General features: G+C 36.7%; 1 protein-coding gene across 7 annotated transcripts in view; it reads left to right on the top strand.

The window, feature by feature from the left end:
* The window catches only part of SORCS2 (sortilin related VPS10 domain containing receptor 2), a 385,148-nt gene that overhangs the window by 295,630 nt on the left and 67,963 nt on the right, over positions 1-21,555 (top strand). For all 7 annotated transcript variants that reach the window (XM_026846778.1, XM_026846777.1, XM_026846776.1 and 4 more), the window contains exons 7-10: positions 1,329-1,418; positions 12,978-13,157; positions 16,503-16,649; positions 18,055-18,157. In XM_026846778.1, the coding sequence (XP_026702579.1) occupies positions 1,329-1,418; positions 12,978-13,157; positions 16,503-16,649; positions 18,055-18,157 (520 nt within the window). The remainder of the gene's footprint in view (positions 1-1,328; positions 1,419-12,977; positions 13,158-16,502; positions 16,650-18,054; positions 18,158-21,555) is intronic.

Below are 21,555 nucleotides of genomic sequence, written 5' to 3'. Positions count from 1 at the left end.
TTTTTTTTTTTTTTTTTTTTTTTTTTTTTTTTTTTTTTTTTTTTTTTTTTTTTACCAGTCCATTCCTGCAAAGAAGCCACCCTTTATAAACTTAGGGAAAATGACTGACTAGCCATTACCTAGCTGGTCACCTAAAAATGGGAAAAATAATGTGAAAAAAATATGAAATATTATTTATCAAAGGCTAAATCCTTTGCTAATTTAATCTGATGGTTCTCAAGAGGCTTAGTTGGAAATGTGTCTATTTATATATCAGCAAAGATTTTGGCATTACATTTCTGACTATAAAAACTGAGGGAGGTTGTTAGTTGAGTATTTTCATTGATATCTATTTAGAATTTCCCTTTTGGTACTTTGCAGTAATATTTGTGGGGGGTTTGTTTGGGATTTTTTGTTGTTGGGGTTTTTTTGGGTTTTGGGTTTGGGTTGGTTTTGGGTTTTTTTTTTGTGAATCAGGGAAAAGTCTTAAAATGACCACTGTAGCTGCCATTACAGAGGAGAAAGAGGCTAACGGGTAATAGTCATACAACAGTGTTTCTTTCAATGTACATTTCTGTTAGTTTTCTTTAGTGAAAATCTCCACAAACCTCCAAGTATTTTAACTAAAACCTAATCTGTCTTCAGTTCCACACATGCAAGCAGTTGAAATTTGTGGTTTACCTCTCTATTTAAGCATATACCTGTGTCTTCAGGACATATCACTGACTTTTAAACTGGCCAACCAATGGATTCAAAATTGCAGCATTGTCTTCCATGTGGCATGTCAGCATCTTGCACTGGGAAGTTTTATCCTCTGTAAAAAATATTAGTCAAATATAGTGAATGCTTTACATGCGTGAGCATGATTTATTCAGGTTTTTGAGCTTTGCTTTGAGTTGTGCTGTTGGTACCACTTGCCTTTAATGTACCTGGTGTTCATAGGCGGTGTACCTCTTCTCTATCTCTTACCTGGAGGGTTCTGCTGCCTGGACTTCTATGAAAAGGCAAAAATGTGGGAGGCCAGTGTATATCGGAGATATTCGTAAGGATTGGGGACAAATAGATGCTGAAATCTCAGATACCACCTAAGACAGCTGAAATGGCAAAAGAGGGAAGTAAATCACTTTTTTCTTCCTAAAGAGGAGGAGAGAAGAGTTTGAGTCTACTTGAAGACTATTTTGTCACAACTTTTTGATTTATTCTTTTGGGAGTACACTGTGCAAATTAACCGCAGTAAAAGTATTAGCTAGGTATTTCAGTTGCAGGTTAAAAAGAAAAAAAATCTTCCATCTCAGACTCTTTAGATTTAAAATTAACTGTTCACAGGGTTTTGTTTTTCCTTTGTACAGACAACATCAGCAAATCGGACCAAATATTATGTGTCTTACCGTCGAAATGGCTTTGTACAGATGAAGTTGCCAAAATATGCACTGCCAAAAGTAAGTATACACGTTTTTCTTTCTATTTATATATATTTGTCATCTTCTCTTCCTGCCTAAACTAGTTTTGTTCTCTTATTTTTTTTAAACCTCATTATTCTGAGATCACAATTTCTCCTTGCAAATATTTCTGAATCCCATTTGTGGTATATTCTTACCCTACTGTTTTTTATTCTAGGAATGTAGTATCTCATAAACCATAAAGAGCAAGAATGTACGATAGCTTATTTGTTAGTTTTTGAGCTTTCCTTCTGCAAAACAGTGCTTCACACCCAATGGCAATGTAATGATACTGATCAAGTCTTCTTTCAAGGATCAATTACAGTTTCATCCCACATGGTGCTTTCTGGTATAAGCATGAATCATAATATATGAGAATTTTACCAGCTGATGGTGCTTTATTTCATTAAAGAATCCCAATATGAACTTTAATTACTTTAAAAAATCGCAAGGCTTGTTGAGAGGTTCCTTCAGTCTAGCATATTTTTATATTGACAGGGTTTCTATATTTGCATAATAAATCAGCTATAAAGCACAGACAGATATTTACATGTTGTCTAACTGATGCAATTAAATTTTTGGGCTGCATACAGTGTATTTCCTAACTTTATAGTTAGAAGGCTTCTGCAGTCCTGAAGAAAAATTACTTAGAAGATTTAAAGACCCAGCTGGATAAAGCTATCAATAACCTGGTCTAGCCTCACAGCTCATCCTGCTCCCAGCAGCAGGTCGGTGTGGAGATCTGTTGAGGTTCCTGCCTTTTCATGTGATTCTGTCACTTATTAGCAGAGAACTGAGACATGTTACCTTTGCATGTGTTGAATTGCACAGGTTTAATTTGTTGCTCATCTGGTGAAGTACAGTGGAGTACAATGTATTCCACAGAATCATCTAGGTTGGAAAAGACTTTGAAGATCATCCAGTCCAACCATTAACCCAACATTAACAGTTCCCAACTACCTCAGATCCCTCAGCACTATGTCGAGCCAACTCTTAAACCCCTCCAGGGATGGGGACTCCACCACCTCCCTGGGCAGACCATTCAAACACTCAACAACCCGTTCTGGAAAGAAATACTTCCTAATATCTAGTCTAAACCTTCTCTGGCACAATTTGAGGCCTTTACCTCTTGTTCTACCACTTATTACTTGGTTAAAGAGACTCATCCCCAGTTCTCTGCAACCTCCTTTCAGGTAACTGTAGAGGGTGATTTGCCTTTGATTTTATTTTAATTATTTTCCTTTTAGTCTAAGTGGTGGTCTGAAGTCTTCTGGTTTTAAATGTACAACATATTAACAAAATCCTCAAATCAAAACCTCAGATAATGGTTGAACAAGAATCTAAAACTTGGATATGCTCCTACTTGCACCATAGAATACCTATGTATTTATCTATCAATCTATTTTGACAAAAAATGTATAGCCAAGGACAGGTAAACATATCAACACTTCCACAGAATTATTTCAGGTTTTTTAAGGCCTCCAAAGTAGCCTTTATGATTCCTGGGGGCATTTGTAATTAGGAAAACAGCAGAAGCATAGTCAGTTTTAAATGTTAAAACATGCCAAATGTGGACATCCCAAGGAACTGCAGGCCATGGATGGCCCACACCGGGCAGAAGAAAACAAGGAGCAAGGGAAGAAACAAAGAATAAGCAAGGATCAAGAAAGAAACACTTCCACAGATGACCCCAACATCCTGCACAGCCGCCTGCCTCACTGAAGGAGTTGAGAGGAACCAGATTAACACAAGCTGGAAACAAGGCAGTTGAGAGTAGGATGGGTGGAGAAGAGGTGTTTGATTAAGCTGAGCCTAGAGAATGGGGAGGAAGGATGTTTCCCTAAGTGTTCGTTTATACAGTTTTGTTTTGTTTTTTTTTCTCAATACTCATATCGGTAATTTGAAGTGTGTGTTAGCTGACAATAAATTAAATCAGGTAACATTCCCCAAGTTTTGCCCATGACAAATTTCCTGAAGTCAGCACATTAGTGCAAGTGTTGACTATGCTAACTTGTGTGGGAAAATGTTGTGTCTTGGGAAACAGAAGGGCAGAAATCTTATAAGGGAGACTAGGGCATTTCTTTCTTCAGCTTCTGGATAGCTTGTGCAGGAAGAATCTGTACCTTTCCATTGCAGTTTTCTTCTCACGCCCAGTAATCTGCTGCATTTGACCAAGTCAGCGCTGTTTGTCCTTCCTGATACTGCCATAATGTAGGAGATGACATACTAATTTAAGTTTTTAAGAGTTTTACAGAGTGTTATGTTTATAGATGGCAGTTAATATTTGATGTGTGGGTGATTGCTTCAAGCATTCAGGAAAGTTAATTATTTTTAACAAGTTGGATGTGTACTGTACCTCCTTAACATGTGCCTCTGATTTAAATATCAATATCACAGTACCCTGATTAATAAAGGGCATGTTATTTGGGTTCAGATATAGCTGTCTGACAGATCTGAATAAATCAGTGGAGGCTGTCAGAATTCGAGAACTATATGAGACTGTTGTCTTGTAGGCATCCATGTTTGTAATAGGTGAGCTTGCATCAGTTGTGAAGAGCAGCAAATGTTATGGGAGGGCTAGAGGTAACAGCACACACTGCGTAACCTAGATTTCTGTCCCATGGAGCTTTGCTTGGCAGCAAAATCAGTTCAAGAAGTTCTCCACAGTCATGTATTTCTACTGCTCTTCAGCACTCCACGATGATATGATCTCTGCTGTGTTTGAGAAAACACACTGTAAACAATCAGTGAAAAATAACCCTGAGAAAAGTATAATTTGTTTTTCAAAAAGCAGATCAAGAGGCAACTTGATAGTAGTGAAGAAGCCTCCTTGTGAGGAGAAAATATTGAGTCTTAAAAGTACTTTAGTGGAGAAAGACCCACTATAGATGGGAGCTGATTCCAAATTCAAAACTGAGCTCAACTTGTTAATGATGTTGGTGATTATGTATTTGAAAAAGTGCTGAGGCATGTGACAGATATTCTAGGTTTTGAAGTTTTCAAATAATAACTGAGTGCCTTTCCGGGAGGTTTGCTCTAACTTTATAGATGTATCCCAATCCAGTGTCGGGGGAGGTTTCAATACGAAGTAAATCTTATGCAGAAATAATTGTTGGAAGTTCTCTGGTTGGAAATATTGGAGAGAGCGATTACAGGATCTAATCGTCACTTCTAGCCTTAAAATGCATTAGTCTGCAAAGGGTGCTTAGTTTACTGGGCATATGCTCTTACTGAGTGTGTTTCTGATATATTCAAAAAGTGTCAGGCATAACTCCCTAGTATGTCTATCGTATGTAGTCTGGATTGTTTGAAATGGTGCTGCATGCTGAATTCTTTGTTTTGGAAAATATGTTTTTTGTCTATTTATCTTCTCTCTCTCTTTTTTTTTTTTTTTTTTTTTTTTTTTTTTTTTTTTTTTTAATTGCTAAGCAGATTAACTCCAGGCTTGACTGCATAAATAAATTAGGAGTTAATGGTTTCATTTTGGATAGAGTCAATAGCTAGCTAGGAACAGGATGACTGTGTTTTTGTGTTTTTTCCGAGTTCAGGCAGTTACCCGATGAGTGGAACGAAATAAAATGTATCTCTTTAGCATTTTGATAGTGCCTCCAAGAGAAGTTTCTTTGGTATCTGTACAACAGAGATGAAAATTTCACTTAGAGGCCTGGAAGCCAGGCATCCGTTAGAACACTGGTGAATGTGAGAGATTTAAACTTCTTTAAAAGATACACTTTTTTAAAAAGTGATTTGTTACCTTCACATTACAGCAGAAATTTTAGATACTGAGGTAAATAAGAACACAGCTCTGAAGTTTTTCATTAGACTGTATTTCAGTAAGGATCATCCGAGTGTAGTAGAAGTGTATCTTCCAATACAATTTGAACAGAAGGGAAATTATTCATATGAGCAAATTACTGATGAAATTTTGCAAAGAAGCAGGATATCAGCAAAGACGCTGGTACATTAAGAGTACATCTAGAACATGCGACTGTGGAGTTGGTGCTTTTATGGTGGTAAGAGATAAACAGAATGAAAGAATTTACAAAGATTTTTTTTTCTTTTTTTTTTAAGATTGATTAAAAACTAGCTTTTGAAAAATTGAGTTTGAGGGGGTATTAGATTTCTCCTAACCAGGAGCTTAAAGTGGGTCTGAAATAGCTATATTTCATATTTCTCCAAAAAAAATGAACGAGGCTTCAAAAAAATCTCCTTCCAAGTGCTTCATGTCACTGACCAGAGTTTTTGAGTAGTGATTGTGTACAGGGAAGGAAACCTCTAGCCAAGTCAGAAGATACTACAGGCTGGTCAAGGATGTGTCTAACAATATTAGGAGATCTGTGATGGAACAGGAGGCTCTAGCCTGAGGGAACAGAGCTAGCCTCTTCAGATAGTATTCTTTTGCTGCACAAATGCATTTCATGATGATTTTATATACAGAGATAGAATGAACATTTTCAGACTGACTAATTAGAAAACGTTATTGATGTCTTGTTTTCCTTTCAATATGAAGAGGTTGAAAATCTGGAGGGAAAAAAAAAGAAGATTATTCAATTCTTTTTATATTGTTTGTATTTACATTTGTGTTTGCATTTGTCCAACTGTACCACCAAGGAGGAACCTAGAAAAGGATAAACGTTTGTCTTGGACATATCTCAAGTCCTCCTTACCTGTGAATCAAAAGCTGCTAAAAGAAGCTTCCAGCCGAGCTTTATACGCTAAGTTTCTAGGCTTCAGCTCCACAGTGCCACTTAGGTCACCTTTAGCACCATAGCTCCACATATGTACAGAGAGAAGAGCTGTTGGAGGCTATCTAATAAACAGAATTCAGATTTCTTTTTTTTCAGCTTTTTCCATGCTGTTGAGATTTTTTTTTTAATTTTTTTTTTTAAATTTATTTTAGTAGCGTGTTTGATACTGACACTGTATTTGAATTGCATAGCTGTCTCCTGCATTTGACAGTAGTCAAGTACTGGCTGCTGCCAAGCAGGGTGGTAGCAAAGGTTGGTGAGACCATATTAAAGGCTGCCTATATGCTTCCCAAAACCAAAGAGGAAAGTTTGAGCTGTTGTTTTAAAAATAAGTGGGTTTTAATCCTACATTCCATTTTACCAAGATTGCTTGTTCTCTGCTGCTAAAACTAGATCAGAAGTTAATAACCTGTAGAAAGGGAATACCAAAACCAAGTCAAGAGAAGCAGGACTGCATTTGTGCATCAAGATGGCTGGCTAGGCATGCAGGAGTGTTCCAGGGAGATCTAGCAATCCCCCTGGGGCTGTTTTCAGCCTAGAGCAAGGGTTCAGTTGACATTGCTGGGAGAGCAGGTCTGCCAAGGGGCACAGGCTGCAGCCCCATCTGGAGAGTCATCACACTTGTATTCCACAAAAGTTTTTGCAGTTCTGATTGCCTTTGCCTAGAGAAGTGTGGTGTGGAGAAGGATTACATTGCGTTCTGGTCCTTATTCAGGATTTTGAGTCATGCTCTAATGTGTCTAACAAAAAAAACTTGGAACTAGTTCAGTCAGAGTTTAAGCAAAGTATTTGTTAACAAAATTGCTGACCAAACCAAGGATCTGCTACAAATCATGGTAGTTTTACTGTTGCAATTTGGGACGATTCTGAGTCCACTTCCCAGCTCTGGTAAAGTAAACTCCACTGTTAAGGATCTCCTTTTATGAACTGATACAAGACATCCATTGATTCTGGATTTGTTCATGCTGGTTACAAAATCTCAATGCGAGAGATCTGTTGTCTGTTATATCCTACTGCAATTCACAAAGTTTAGTTCTGAAAAGATACGGTGTGGTAAAAGCTTCTTTTGTCTTTTTTTATCTCTGCTTTTTTTTTTTTTTTTTTTTTTATACAATTTTTCAGGTAACTAAGATAAAAGAGAGTACAGGGGAAAAATAAAAATAAAAGAAGAAAAAGATCCTATGGCCTTAGAAATAAGTTGGTCTTTAATGTATTAATGGTAATACAAATCTTCTATACATGCCTTTAATCAACTCCATATATTCTTTTTATTTGATTATCACCTAGTGCCCTTCTGAGAGTCTTGAAAGAGGCCCACCTCTTCCATGCCTCAGTCTGAGATATACATTGCTGTTTTAACCATGGGTTTTCTCCCAAACTTGTATCATTCAAAAATAAATAGAACACTATCGGGAGTAAATTATTTTGAGCAGTTTTACTTTTTCTCCCTAAATAGCATCAGTCTTTGGAAGCATGTATTTCTTTCTCTATCGAGCTCCTTCTTACCATAACTTTTTCAAGGCTTTCTTAAATGGGCCCATTCATTAACAGCAGAAATGGCGGGAGAGATTCCTGCAGCCCTTTTGTCCTCAAAATTCTCTTGGGGCTCTGGCTGCATGATGGTTGGATTGTGAAATACTGAGGCTATGAGAGCTCATTTAGCAAGGCTCTTAGTCTCCCAAGAATTGTTTCTACAGTTGGGTAGCTCCTTCACCACCTCTGCTTTACCTGCGGTTGTTCCTTTGTGCCAGGCAGAAGAGCCATTTGCAGCTGCAGCAGGAGTACTTTCCTATTCCGAAAGTCCATTGGAATGGGTGCTAAACAAAGAATAAAGGGGAACAAAGTAGAAATACAGGTACCAGTTACATTTGATTCAGGAGAAGTTATTCCTTTTCCAGGAGGTGTCACGGCAGTAGCCAGTGAAACCTGAGCTGTAGCAGGTGTCTGGCTCCCTGGTTGAACAAATCCATCCGAGGTGGATTCAAAGGAACTGTTCTTTTCTTCAGAGTGTGATTTTTATTGATTTCTCTCATTGCCTTGTTTTACTTGGCCAGGCAAGGAAGATTAGAAAGATTATCTTTATGTGCCACGTAGTTACCTTGATTGTGTTTAAGAGATTACAGGGGTATAAATGTGGTGCATCTGGAGGTCACGGCTGAGACTACACAGCCTTGAATGCTTCTATCTGTTACGCTTCTGAAACATTTATTCCTCATGATTCTCTGTTTAATTTATCACTTCCTTCAGGTTAACCTGTTGCCCAACCACAGTATTAAAAGATTGCAAAGTTGAAATATTTATTTGTCTGGAAATCGTTTACTTTCTTTAGCATAGTTAAGAAACTTGAAAAAAAACCACAAAAACACACAAACAAACAACAACAAAACAACCAAAAACCCCCCAAAACAAACAGAAAAAAATCCAAATCCTGTCTTTTTAATAATATTTTTAATTGTATGTGTAACATTTCAAGTAATCTCAGTAATGTTTTTATTTTCCTCTGTTTTTCCAGTTTTGTAGACAGTAGACATGGAAAGGATTCTGAGAGGTCCTTTTCCAAAGTATGGTCATCTGCCTTAGACCAGTTCTGACAGATATTTGTCTAATCTACTCTTAACAGAACCCAGGGATGAAGATAACTTTACCTCCCTAAGCATTTATCCTCAGTGTGTATGACCAGGCCCTACTATAGAAGGATATTCTGATGTCTAACCTGAATCTCCTTAGCTGTGATTTAAACCCAGTATTTAACTCTGAGCAGACTTAGAAGACAATTTCTTCCATTTCCCTTGGGATGACTGATTACATCATTTGAAGGCTGTTTTCTGTCTACTTTCATCCAACCATAGGAAAATGACTCTGTGGATGTGATTACGTACTGGATTTTACAGCACTTTCAGGCTACTTTGGCTATCTATGTCCCTGGGTTGGTCCATTGTCTTGGATCTATGAGTTGTTCCACAGATTTTTAGTGATGAACTTAGACATCTATCCTTAGTGAGGTATAACATTACCCAGTAAAAAGGAGAATGAAGGAAACATTGTGAGAAAGGAATTCGTAGAATATAGTGCACAAGAAGTACCTTATCAAACAGAACACAGAGATTTCATGGAGTTTTGGACAATACAGCTAGTAGCATCTCAGAACTGTAGAAGCTTACAACCTGATATGATGAGATAAAATAAATGGAGAACACCGGTACTTGGGATCACATTCTATCACTGATACGAATTACCATTGGTGATCTTTGAAAAAAAAAAAAAAAAAAAAAAAAAAAAAAGAGAGAGAGAGAAGTGAGAATAGTGAGTGTGGATGCTTGGATCAGCAAGACATGGAACAAAGCAGATATGTCAGACTGTGCAGAGCAAAAGTAAAGTAGTAGAGAGAAAGTATGTCCATGGAGGAATGGGCATGCCGTAAAGGAAATGACGTGGTTTCTATGGCAAATCTGGGAGAAGATTCTGCCTTGCGACACCTGAAAATACACAGACTCTATCATTTGAGCAGGGAAATGAAAGGAAAGCACAAGAGCTCAAATATGGAACATATACAAAAAAAACAGCCTGGAGATAAACAAAAATCTGAGTAGTGACAATAAGGTATGTTCCAAATCTTGAAGATCTCTAACATCAGTAAAGATGATCTTTATAAATTAATTTGAAGAAATCATGTGTGAATAGCATAATTAAAGAAAAATTAGATGATCAGCAGGACTTTGAGTAGCCTGCACAATGTGGAGGGAGAAAGCAGGAGGTCCAGCAAGAAGGCATTGCAGTAGTTCAAGCATGAAATCGTCAAAGAATAAATGCTTTCCTTATAGGATCTGCTGAGATTACAGCCTAAACTAGTATCTGTGGCCATGAATTAAATAAAGCAATGAAAACTTGCATTCCCTCCATCAAGATATTTCTTCTTTCTCAGATGTCTTTACTAGTTAACTCTTCAGTGACAGTAAGTTCTGACTAGCAATATTTGCTGACATCCCATCTTTATGTGCTCTCATCTGTTAACAGTGAGTAGCTGAGGTGAAGGATTGGATTTAGCACACTGAAGACACAGCCTCTGTGTTTGTCAATCAATTTCTTCTTACTCTGTTTAAATTCACCTTTCCAGAATAGGAATAGAGTAAGAGTGACATGACAGTTTAGCTTTGTTTTAGCTAGAATTCCAGCAGTCTGTGTCATCCAGGATTTTCAAAGATAAATTTAAGAATAGGTCATGAAATTTGCAGTTTTCCTTACTTTGTCTATTAATTTTCCTGGAGGGTTATATCATAACTAGAAAGAATGTTGTTCAGGATTAATGCAAGGTAGTAGAACTGAAGGACTGATTTGCTTCTTGAGGGCAAAGAAATCACAGTGAAAGGAAAATAGGAGTAACACTGAACTGGAAATCTGAAGGTGTAAATTCTGAAAGGAAGGAACAAAGTCCAAGGCAGGTAAAACCAGAATCTATTAAGTTCTTGCCTCAGAAAATAATTGGCATCTGTACAAACCTCTTCCTTGGTAACAGTTGCTGCCAAGATAAAAGTAAACTCTCATTTACTTCAGTAAACTTCTGCATTCCAGTCCCTCTCTCTTTCACCTGATCGCTCCAATCTGCCCCAAATTAATTTTCCTGTCTTTCTACACCACACATTTTGGCTCTTTGTGTATTGCTTCTGCTCACCCAGCAGCTCCTAGCCCACCCTGAGATACAAGAACCACAACTGTGCCCATCCTCCCAGCTCTCACCCCTGCCACACGGGCCAACCCGTGCAGCCACTGCCACCCCGCCAGCGCTTGGAGCAAGGACAGCAACTTACCTACACTCTCTGGAGATTTGCATTTGTTTATGGCACTGTATAAATGTTTTATTATATTTTTTAATAAATATGTATATGTTTTATATATCATCTAGTATATATAATAAATTATTTTATATGTTATATTTGCATAATATATATAATTATATATAAATGTAGGTGAATTCTACTGATAGTTCCTGGCATCGCAGGAGGGTAAGGGTTTTCTAGAGGGTTTTTTTTTCACATAAAATAGAAAACTGTTTCTTTATTCCTTCTTTTGACTTTCTGCTTCACTTCCATCCTTACTTATCAGATAATCAGGGGAGCTTTTCTCACACTGCAAAAGAAGTGAATTCAGTATTAGATGTGGTGTAATGTGGGCTACCCAGCCTCACATGGCCATGGTTGAAGGCAGGAGATGTAGCATTCTGTACATTTCAAAGGCTTTTTAAAGAACCTGTTGGGATCAGTTGCTGTGTTTCGCTGGTATTTCTGCCAGACTCCCTGCTTCTGAGTAATTTGTGAGTATAAGGAAAAACAGAACTATTCACGGGATGCTAAACAAAAATCTACTTTAGTACATAGTTCAACATGAACGTCTTTGAAAACAGCATTGAACTGTCATTGACAGGAAACTTCACTTCAGCTCTTCTGTATTGAGATGTGTCATATATGTAAAAATACTTTAACTAAATGATTATTTATTTAATAACCATATTTGTTCATAATAAAAATCTTTTTCTTGTATCATTTCTATTAATGTCTTTTTTAATCTAAGTGCCTCAATCACATCATGAATGTTGCCTAAAGCATGACTGCCATGCTTTACCAAGTATTCAGTGTTGCTCTGTTACTCACATTTTCTTCAGTCTTAACTGGATTCTTACAAAACTTGTTTTATTTCTCTCTTAGAGTTCTACAAAGAGAACTCTAAGAGAGAAATATTTTTTTTTAACTAATTTTTTTTTTTTTAAAACTTTTTTTTTTTTTTTAACTAAATTTTCCTCCAGTTCATGTTATTTTGACATTTTGGTAGCTTTATTTAATATTCACTCCATTGCCTTAGTTATTTTTACAGTAATAATGTGACCAGAACTGGATACAGTATTCCAGTTAAGTACCAAGGTCATAAAGAGTTTACAAGCTTGCAGTCTCCATGACTAGATGTCATTGCATGTGTAGTCCCAACATCTGCCTTTATGCTGCCATATCCTATTGCAAACTCTTGTCCTTTTTTTCTGTTTGCTAAGCTTAGTTCAGTGTTGCTAGTTGCTGATTTATTTCTTCTGTTTAATATTAGTGTTAAATTATTTTCCCCAGCTGTGCTTTGTTTGAGAAGTTTGGAGTGAAGAAGCTGGGAAAACTGAAAGCAAGCTCTTCCAATATCCAAGCCTGAAATTCTTGAGAAATAAATGCAGAATGTTGACTCTCGTGTTGTTACTGTTGAATATTTAAGTGGATCTGTCTACATAGATAAATTAGCATTATGTACTATAATATACATGAACTGCGTGCACGATATGTACTATTTCTGTGTGTAACTGCTGTAAATTACATCTGATCCTCTTTGGGCTATGTTATGCTTTACCCTGGACAAAATATTTCTTAATTCTCTAGGTACCTGAGGATTATTTTTTAGACTAGCTTTGTTTATATTGTTTCAGTCTTTCATTGACTGTCATGCAGATTTTGGAAAATTTACTTCTTTTCCTTTTTTTTTTTTTTTTTTTTTTTTAAGTCTTTTCCACAAGAGTCAAAGCAGATCACAGCTGTTGCACGTTCATGAGTTTGGTCTCCATAAGCTATTTGCACTCTAATAACCTGTAGCCAAAAGGCAGTGACTGACCACCTCAGAGTGGTGGGATGCAGCATGTTGCATCGGTAGGAGATTACTGTTACTGAACTTTCAGATACATTTCTTCCCCCCCCCTACCCTGCCTGTGGTATTAAACTGTCCAAGCCAACTTGTTTGTAAAATAGAAATGATGGAAAAATTAGTCAATTTGTACCTTATTTTCCCCCAGGATTTACAGATAATCAGTACAGATGAAAACCAGGTGTTTGTGGCTGTTCAGGAATGGTACCAGACAGACACGTACAATCTCTACCAGTCTGACCCACAAGGTGTTTACTACTCTATCCTGCTGGAGAATGTCCGGAGCACAAAGCAGCCAGAAGAGAATGTCCTGATAGATATTCTGGAGGTAGGTCTTTATATCTTCCAAGGGGTATAGTCTGTGTAGAGTTTTAATTTTGATTATGAGTATAACTAATTTTACATTGATATATTTTCACAGTTATTTTTACTACTATCTTTATTAGTATCTATTGTTACTACTTACATTTTTCCCTCGCCCTGCAAACATGCTGTGTGCTTTAAGAACTAGATTCTTTGTATGGAGTTCCATGGATGTACAAAACCAGAATTGGCTGAGGGTTGTTTTTCAGGTTTTCTTAAAAGATATTGGAAAGTGAAGTTGGCAGCAAAATTTATTATTGAAGTAAGAAGTTAGGCAGCTGCCTACATACAGCTTTTTTCTTTTAGGTGACTCTGATACACTTCCTGACTTAGAGCAGAACATCTTTTAGCCAGTAGGGTCTTAAATAGTAATCCTGTGAGCCTTGTGCTAAGTTGTGTCAGCTCTGACAAGGAAAGAATCAACAAAATTAGATATTGGACAGCAAATCCACTTGCTTTCAGTAAGTGTCTGGTGCCAGTAGCATTTGCTATGAGACAAATTCTCCTGTAAACAAATCTATCTTGGATTTTAACATGAATGCACTTGGCAATATAAAAGACTGAAGAATATAGTGTTTTGGAAGACTAGCACAAACTGTTATCAATTCTGTTCCTGTTGACAGCAACGTTTAAATGTAATAAGGTGTACATTTGCTCTGATTCTGTTCTTTTGTGTAGAACATAGGACTGGTTATTATCTAGATATTAAATTAATGGACCTTAGGTCTGACCCAGTTTGGCCACTGTTACACTCTAATCTGACTGGTGTTAGGTTTGTTTTTTGGGGTTTTTTTAAATAAATCTTTATACATGTACCAGACTTCTTTGGAAAAGGTTTGTAGTAATTCTGAAGACATGCACTTACAGAGATGTTAAATGACTCTCTTTGGTGGGGGAAAACAATAGTAGTTTTTTCCTCCTTATCTCCTCCATCTTTGTTTAGCTTTTTCTTTCCAAATGGCTATAGTACAACAAAAAGGTCTATCATTACCAATGATTAAATGTCTACACTCTACCTTTTTAGAAATGTAACACATATTGCAGTCCTTGATAACGGGATTTTTTTGGTCTAGTCTGGGATTTCTCTCTGGCCATTTTAATGCAAGCATATCATCTTGGGAAGAGGAATTTTCAGTGCAACATAGAGACAGTCCAATCTAATTTCTCTTTCCACCAACAAGTAATTCTCCTTAAAATTTGCACTGTTCGCTGTCATTATCATCTGCTAACCTCACTTCATCTTTTACTTGTACATTTGCTATAAAATCTTTTATAGGTTTCTACCTATCTGCATTCATTTTCTTTTATAGATTTTTTTCTTGGTACCATATTTCTTTTCATGTCGCATGTGTGAAAGGGGAATAATTCCCAAATAATTGTTCAAAGAAGGAAAGAAAATGAAAGGTAAAGTATTAAGTGACTGTCCAAAAGGAACACGCCCATGAAATTTGTGACTGTACAAAAGGAGTATGTCCTGAAATTGTATTGAGTGCTGCCGGTGTGAACCACTCACAAATTTGACATAAACATATTTGAAAAATGGGCATACTATTGTAATACTTCTAGATTGGATCTTGCTGTGACTCCTCATATAGATAAGAGCTACACAAGTTGCAGTACACATTCTTCATGGGTTTTTTTTTGTGTTTTGTGGTTGTTTTTTTTTTTTTTCCCAAACAACAAATTGTATTTATTTAAATGCTAAACACAATCTTTTATAATATAGCAATATTTTGGGATTTCAGTAACTGCTTCTAATAAATACTGTAGGACCATCTGAACTGTGCTTCTTGCTACCAACTAGTATAGAATATTGCTTAGCTGTAAGATCAGTAATGTAACAATGCAGCAATTAATGTGTCGCAGAATACCTAGTCATAGCAGAAGACCCATTTAGAAAATAGGTTTATAAGGTACAAAGTGTTTTTCTAAGAGTACTGGAGAACAACTAACCCCTGAACTGTTTTGGTAAATAGGTGCTCTGAGAACTAATCCAAAAGTACAAAGAAAATCAAATGAAAGGTACTTTTGAATTTCTTTGTGTTCATCTGGCTTTGGGTAGCTACTGGACTGTTCATCAGAGTAACTGAACACTCCACAATGTGGAAATGTTTTCTTTTCCATAGTACCTTATTATTAATGTGAGGCTTTTCCCTTCTTGGTATAAAGATACTAATATCTCAATTTTAGATTCGGGAACTGAGTCAAAAGTAGAAAATAGAGAAGAATTTGGGTGTCTCGCATCACAGTTGAATCTGGAAGGTAGATTAGAGAGCTGTCCTATGGTAGAAATGGTGTATGAGTTGATATACATTGCCAAGAATTGTTCAGAAATTCAAGGAACCTCATAAATAATCTCAAGGAAAACAATAGCACTCTTAAGGAAACCTTCAAATAGAATATAAGATTTTATCTCATGCCATTGGTGAAATATGAAAACATAACAAATGTTAGGGCTAGAACTAAACATATTACGGTGCGATTACCATCAGGTTGCTCCTAAAAATTATCCTCACTAACTTTGTCACTCTGAGTTGTAATCATTTTCTAATACAGATTGTTTTGAGATAAAATAACTAAGTTTGCCCAAGAGAGGGGAGAGCCTGTAAACTTCCCCCTGCCTTGAGGTTTAACAGGTGAAGGGAGGCTAAATGGCTAAATGTGTGGAGGTGGACTGGATGTGGAAGAGTTTCAATGCTTGAGAGGTTGATTCAGCCCTCACTGTTTCTTCCCTGGATGATCTGTCTTCATTTATTTCCTACAAAAGGCAATTGTGCTTCCTAATTCAGTGTTATTTTAAAGGATATTATATTGTATTTTGTTACTGTAACCTATTTGTGTGCTATTTATATGATGTGGGTCACGTGACTTCAGTGTAAAAGTCAAGATGCTGTTCTAAATTGCTTACGACAGTTGTAGAATAACATTTTAGAGATGTCCATGTTTTTAAAAAACTGCAGAGCTGTAATTTAAACAGTAATATGCAGTAAGACCATGCTATTGTAATTTTTGTATTTTGCTGTATAAACTACATGTAATTTGATTAGCTTTCTGACACTGAGAGAACTGTATATCCTTTTTAAATATGTTTAGAAATACATATCAGTTAGTAATTGTCCTCCCCTTTCTCACTTTCCTCTTATACTTTTGCTTTCCTTATTTTTTTTTTTAAGGTATCATCACTTTCCTAGTGGAAAAAGTACCTGAGGTACACAGTTCTGAGCCACAAAAGAACAGTTAATCAGGGATAATCCTTATTGAAAAAAATGTGTAAGTGCTGGTCATTAACCCTCTCTCCTGTGTGCTTCAGGTCAGAGGTGTAAAAGGAGTCTTTTTGGCCAACCAGAAAATTGATGGGAAAGTTACAACTCTGATAACCTACAACAAAGGCCGTGACTGGGATTTTCTGAACCCTCCAGACATTGATATGAATGGAAAACCAACAAACTGCAAACCTGTAAGTGGCTTTTTTTAAGCCTATCTTTTCTCTAAAGTACACGAGAATTATTTGTATGGTAGGATTTGCAGTAGTTCCAACAGCCCCAAGAGCTTTGTACTGAGTTTACCAGCCAAACTAGTAGGCAAATCTATTTGCATCACATATGTAGCGGTTTCACAAGCTGGTAATCCAGTCATCTTATATAGAGTGACTAGTCTGGACTCTCTGTTGCACCGCGTTTCATATTTTAGATCATTTTGACACAAAGAGGACATTTTTTCTTGTGTGTCACCCACAAAACCCAGTTCAGAATAATCATGACAACAGTAATTTGTGTCTGGATATAACAGGCACATTATCAGTCAAATAGAGCTGATCAATACCTTTTCTCTTTCCACCCTCTGTACTTTTGTTTCATCTTAAACTAAGGTAACCCTTGGCAGTTGCTTGGAAATAAACGCCACAGTTAACTGCATCCAAAAAAATCCTTTCCTTTTCTAAGATGATATTTCAGTTTGTTTAGAAATAAATCAGTTTATCCCAGCTACCCATAATATTTTGTTATTTGTGAACCTGTACTGAAAACCTTGTATTTTTCTCCCTGACACTCTGTTCCTTGTGACTTCAAGCTCTGCATTGCTGGGTGAAATAAATGCTTTTAGTCCTGCCACTGACAGAGTGGCACTGACAGATTACTGACAGATCCCTCTCCAGAAGTGGAGGGCTGGAGCTGCTGGCTCCCTTTTGAAGAGTTCAAGACTCTACTGCGTCTATGTTCAAGCCTGCAGGGCCTGATCCAGAGCTTTCTGAGGGGAGCAGAGGGATCACTGTGGCAGCAGCTCCCAGATGGTGCTGGCAGCCTGCTCCTGGTAAAGCTCATGGTCAGATTGCTGCAAGCAATGTGACCTCTGAGTGACAGTGAGCAAAAAGCAGTGTTGTTTAGTGAGGAGAGGCGAGGGATGTGTCCGAAAGTCATTATGCTATATTTCATAAGACTTTTTTTCTCAAAAAGAAATTTCAGTACAAACAGTTGGTTTTAATCATCATTTTACCAGTTACCTGGGACCTAAAACCATGCAATACTTGTTGCTGTTAGTTATAATTTTTAAGCAACTGTTTTGTCAGAAGGGTTGTTTGTATGATCATTTCATCCTGACTTTTTTGAGTTTGGATATCTTTTTGCTGAGACAGTGGCAGACTACACAGACATCACCAGAGATTCTTATTAGTTAGATACCTAATGTTAACTGGATATTTCAGACTGGACTTGGGAAACAGCCATTCTCTTTCTCTGTGAAGACATACATTGCTGAAGCTGCTCTCTGACTGTGCATTCAGTGTTGTAGGACCATAACTGTTACCTCTTGATTTGTTTGGTTTTGGTTTTTTTTTTTTTAAAACTGTTGTCTTCTTCCCCCACAAGCCTGATTGCTACCTTCACCTCCATCTCCGCTGGGCAGACAATCCCTATGTGTCAGGAACAGTCCATACGAAGGACACTGCACCAGGACTCATAATGGGGGCAGGTAAATGAATAAAATTATTTTTTGAGGTCTGAAATGTGGCAGCAGTTCTTTGTAGATCTAGTATTCTGGTTTATAACAATCCTATGATAGAAATATTGCCAATATAAGGCTTTCCCTGCAGAATAAGCCTTTATGGGATCTTTTGATCATACAATTTAATAAAAAATTGACGTCCCAGAGTTGTGTCTTCTAGGATAGATAGATAACAGGATACATTATGCTTCCTTGTGCTGTGTAGTATCTCCTTCACCATCAGTGTGGTGCGGAGGAGTGATGGTGGCTGAAGGACTTGTCCTACATTCTTTTCCTCTCAAAGTGAGGTGTAGGGCCTCCAGCACCATGAGTAGCCCAGAAAATCCAATAAACTGATATAAACAGTGGGCAAGCCTTTGTTCTTTATGCTCAGATACAGATAATTTGTCTTGAAGTTTTTATTTGTTCCCTTTTTGCCTAAAGAGAACTGAAATGAAAACGACAAAGGCGTCTCTGTGATGGGATCAATGCTGGTGGTAAATTCTCCATTATAGCATACATATGGAGCCATGGTACTGTGAAGTGGCATTTAATAAAAGGAATTCCATTGCAATGCTCACTGCTCATCCAGAAAAATATTCTCATAACTCTGTTTTACTTTGTGTCCTTGTGATTCATCTATTAATTTAATTTTCTGTTCTGAGTTTTTGTTTTTTGTTTTTTTTTTTTTTAATTGAATAATTTTATTCTTATGATATGGATTATGTTTAGGTGAAATGCACACATGTAACTGCTTCTCTTTTCCTAAAAGTATATCTGTTTGTAATCAGCAGTGCTTTCTGCCTTAGTTTATACTAATCCCTTATAAACAGCTTACTAAACTGAAAATTTTCTGAGAATATCATGATGAGCATATTTGGTGTTGAAAGAGACTGACAGCTGCCATTATGTCAATATAGCTGAAGATTTCCCCTAGTGTAAATGAGTTTATTTTACTGGAGGCAGGCCTACCTGATGAAATGCTGCTCTTTTTATTGATGCTGATGAGACTAAGAATTTATGCAGTGCCCTTGTAGATATATATCTCTTAGGTGTTTAATTCACATTTTATGAATTCCAATATTTAAAAAAAATAACTTCCATCTCAGGGATTTTCTTTCTGCATTTTAATGTAGGTTCTTAATTTTAGCCTCACCGTATTGTACCTGGAATGCCTTCTAGTAGCAAATTAAGCAGTGAGGTTTAATTAATTAGTCCATTACTTCTATTGAATTTTTCTTTGTCCTTGCATTATAATCTGATGTGGGGAACTGATATTCTTTGAGATATTGGGTTGTTTTCATTTGTTTGGGTTTTTTTTGGAGTTTAAGTGCTCTATTTTCTGAGAGGTCATCAGGGATGGCAGGTTGAAGAAGAGTATTTTACCCTTAATTCCTTCCTAGAGTCAGGCAAGATTTTGTCTCTATGACATTGTTTCACTGAAGCGGTAGGTAAATTCATCAACAGCTTTCCTCAATTTGAATATGAGAGCGATGACATCCAGATATCATTAAGAACTGAACTGATGTTAAATTTGACTTGATTGTGGAGAAACCTATTAATGTAATGGAGGTGGTATAGAGGCACCCTCCCTCATAGCAGCTGGCTAAAAACCTGGGAGGGATGCTGTAGAACTAGGAAAAATCTGCCCGAGAGGAGTGCAGTACGTCCTTTCTCAGGTAGAAGGTCATGTAGCTGCAAACAGAGCCAAAGGACTTATTTTAGATTCTTTAAAATCTTAAAGAGCAACTGCGTCCCCTTGCCAACAGACAACCTGAGTCAACTCTGATTTTGACTTGCATTTATATTTCTGGATTCAGTGCACATGTTCAGTCTTATCTGGCAAACCTGATATCCTTGTAAACTTACACTTCCTATCAGAAATAATTTACATACAATGAGCTTGAATTTCTTCTGGCCTGATTCTTGAAATTGATAATCCTATGCAAATCAACAGAAGTACTAGGTTCTTCGCCCATACAGAAATCAGTTTATTTGGGCCACATCACACACTATTGGAGTTCTAGTGTTAGATTTAGGTAGAGCACATCTTCTGGAAATGACTGAGGATGATAAAGATCTGTGGAATGTCAGTTGATCACAATGTGTCTAGGAAACATCATTGCCTTTTGCTATGAAAAAGGGAAATGTATTCTGAGGGTGAAGTGGGTAAATAATTGCCAGTGGAGAGAGTGAAATATTAATACTCTGGCAAAATACTGTACAGTGACCATATTAATAAAAATGTGTACAATTTTGATCATCAATTTTCAGGACCAGTGAGCAGGTGCTGAGGACTACATGGCAGTTGATAGAAATAGAGAATATTTACAAGAAACTCATTAGCTGAGAAAAATAAAGGACAATAAAGAATCTGATTTTTTTTCATGAAAGTGTAACCATGGAGTAGAAATAAGCGATGTAAACAAGTGGATAAGAACTAGAAATTAGAAAATAGTTTATAACCATAAGCACCATGAATTTCATTCTCTCAATAAGACCAGTGTGACTATCAATCAAAAAAGAAAAAAAAAATTAAAAATCCCTTTAACATGGAGTTTGTCTACTTTATAGGAAGCTTATACAACACAGCTGCTTGTGGTAATAGAAAACCTAACCTGTGATTTAAGGATAGTTTTGATACTGTGCTTGAATATCAGAGCAAAGAAACTACTGAATATTGTTTTAATTTAACAGATAATTAAATGCTAAACAGCATTAATGCTTAGAGCATTTGGGAAAAATGCAATAATAGGATGTTAAAATTGCATCTTTTTAAACTCATATTTACAAATAAAAAATCTACTCTGTTAAAGATGCATAAATAGTTTTGAGGAATGCATATATTTGGCTTGTGTATATATAAATTGTACAGACAGAATACTACATTTTATAGCTGCATATTAAAGTGTTATTTTAAATAACTGCTTTGCTCCCTTTAAGAAATGTAATAGGATTTTGCATTTACATTTGATTTTCATGCATTTTAATCTTGGCAACAGCTTCTATTTCTCACAGCATCAGCTATGAAATGTGTGTCAATTGATGTGTAAATTTTTACTATAAAATTGCAAAGGAGTTTTCTATGAAAAATGTTTAGAGCAGTGTAGATTTTTCAGGTGCTAGTTTACAGTAATTGTCTGCTTAGCTTCCAATCCAGATGGCAAATCAAGCAAGCAGTAAATTCTGCACATTCACAGGAGCTGAGGAAGTGCTGGAAAAGTTCAGTTTACTCTTTGTTATGTCAGGCCCAAATGCATTGCATATATTGTGATAAATTTCTGTCATTTTTCGCACAAGCAGCATACCAGGACATCACTATAAAAAGGATGAGGGAACAGGAGATTATTGAGCATTTCCCAGTGCATTTTGCAGTGAAGATCCTG

The sequence above is a fragment of the Athene cunicularia genome, assembly GCF_003259725.1.
Source record: "Athene cunicularia isolate RWA chromosome 4 unlocalized genomic scaffold, athCun1 chr4_part1, whole genome shotgun sequence".
Lineage (NCBI taxonomy): Eukaryota > Metazoa > Chordata > Aves > Strigiformes > Strigidae > Athene > Athene cunicularia.
Note: the sequence above shows the minus strand (reverse complement) of the source record. Positions and strands in the feature narration are given on the sequence as shown.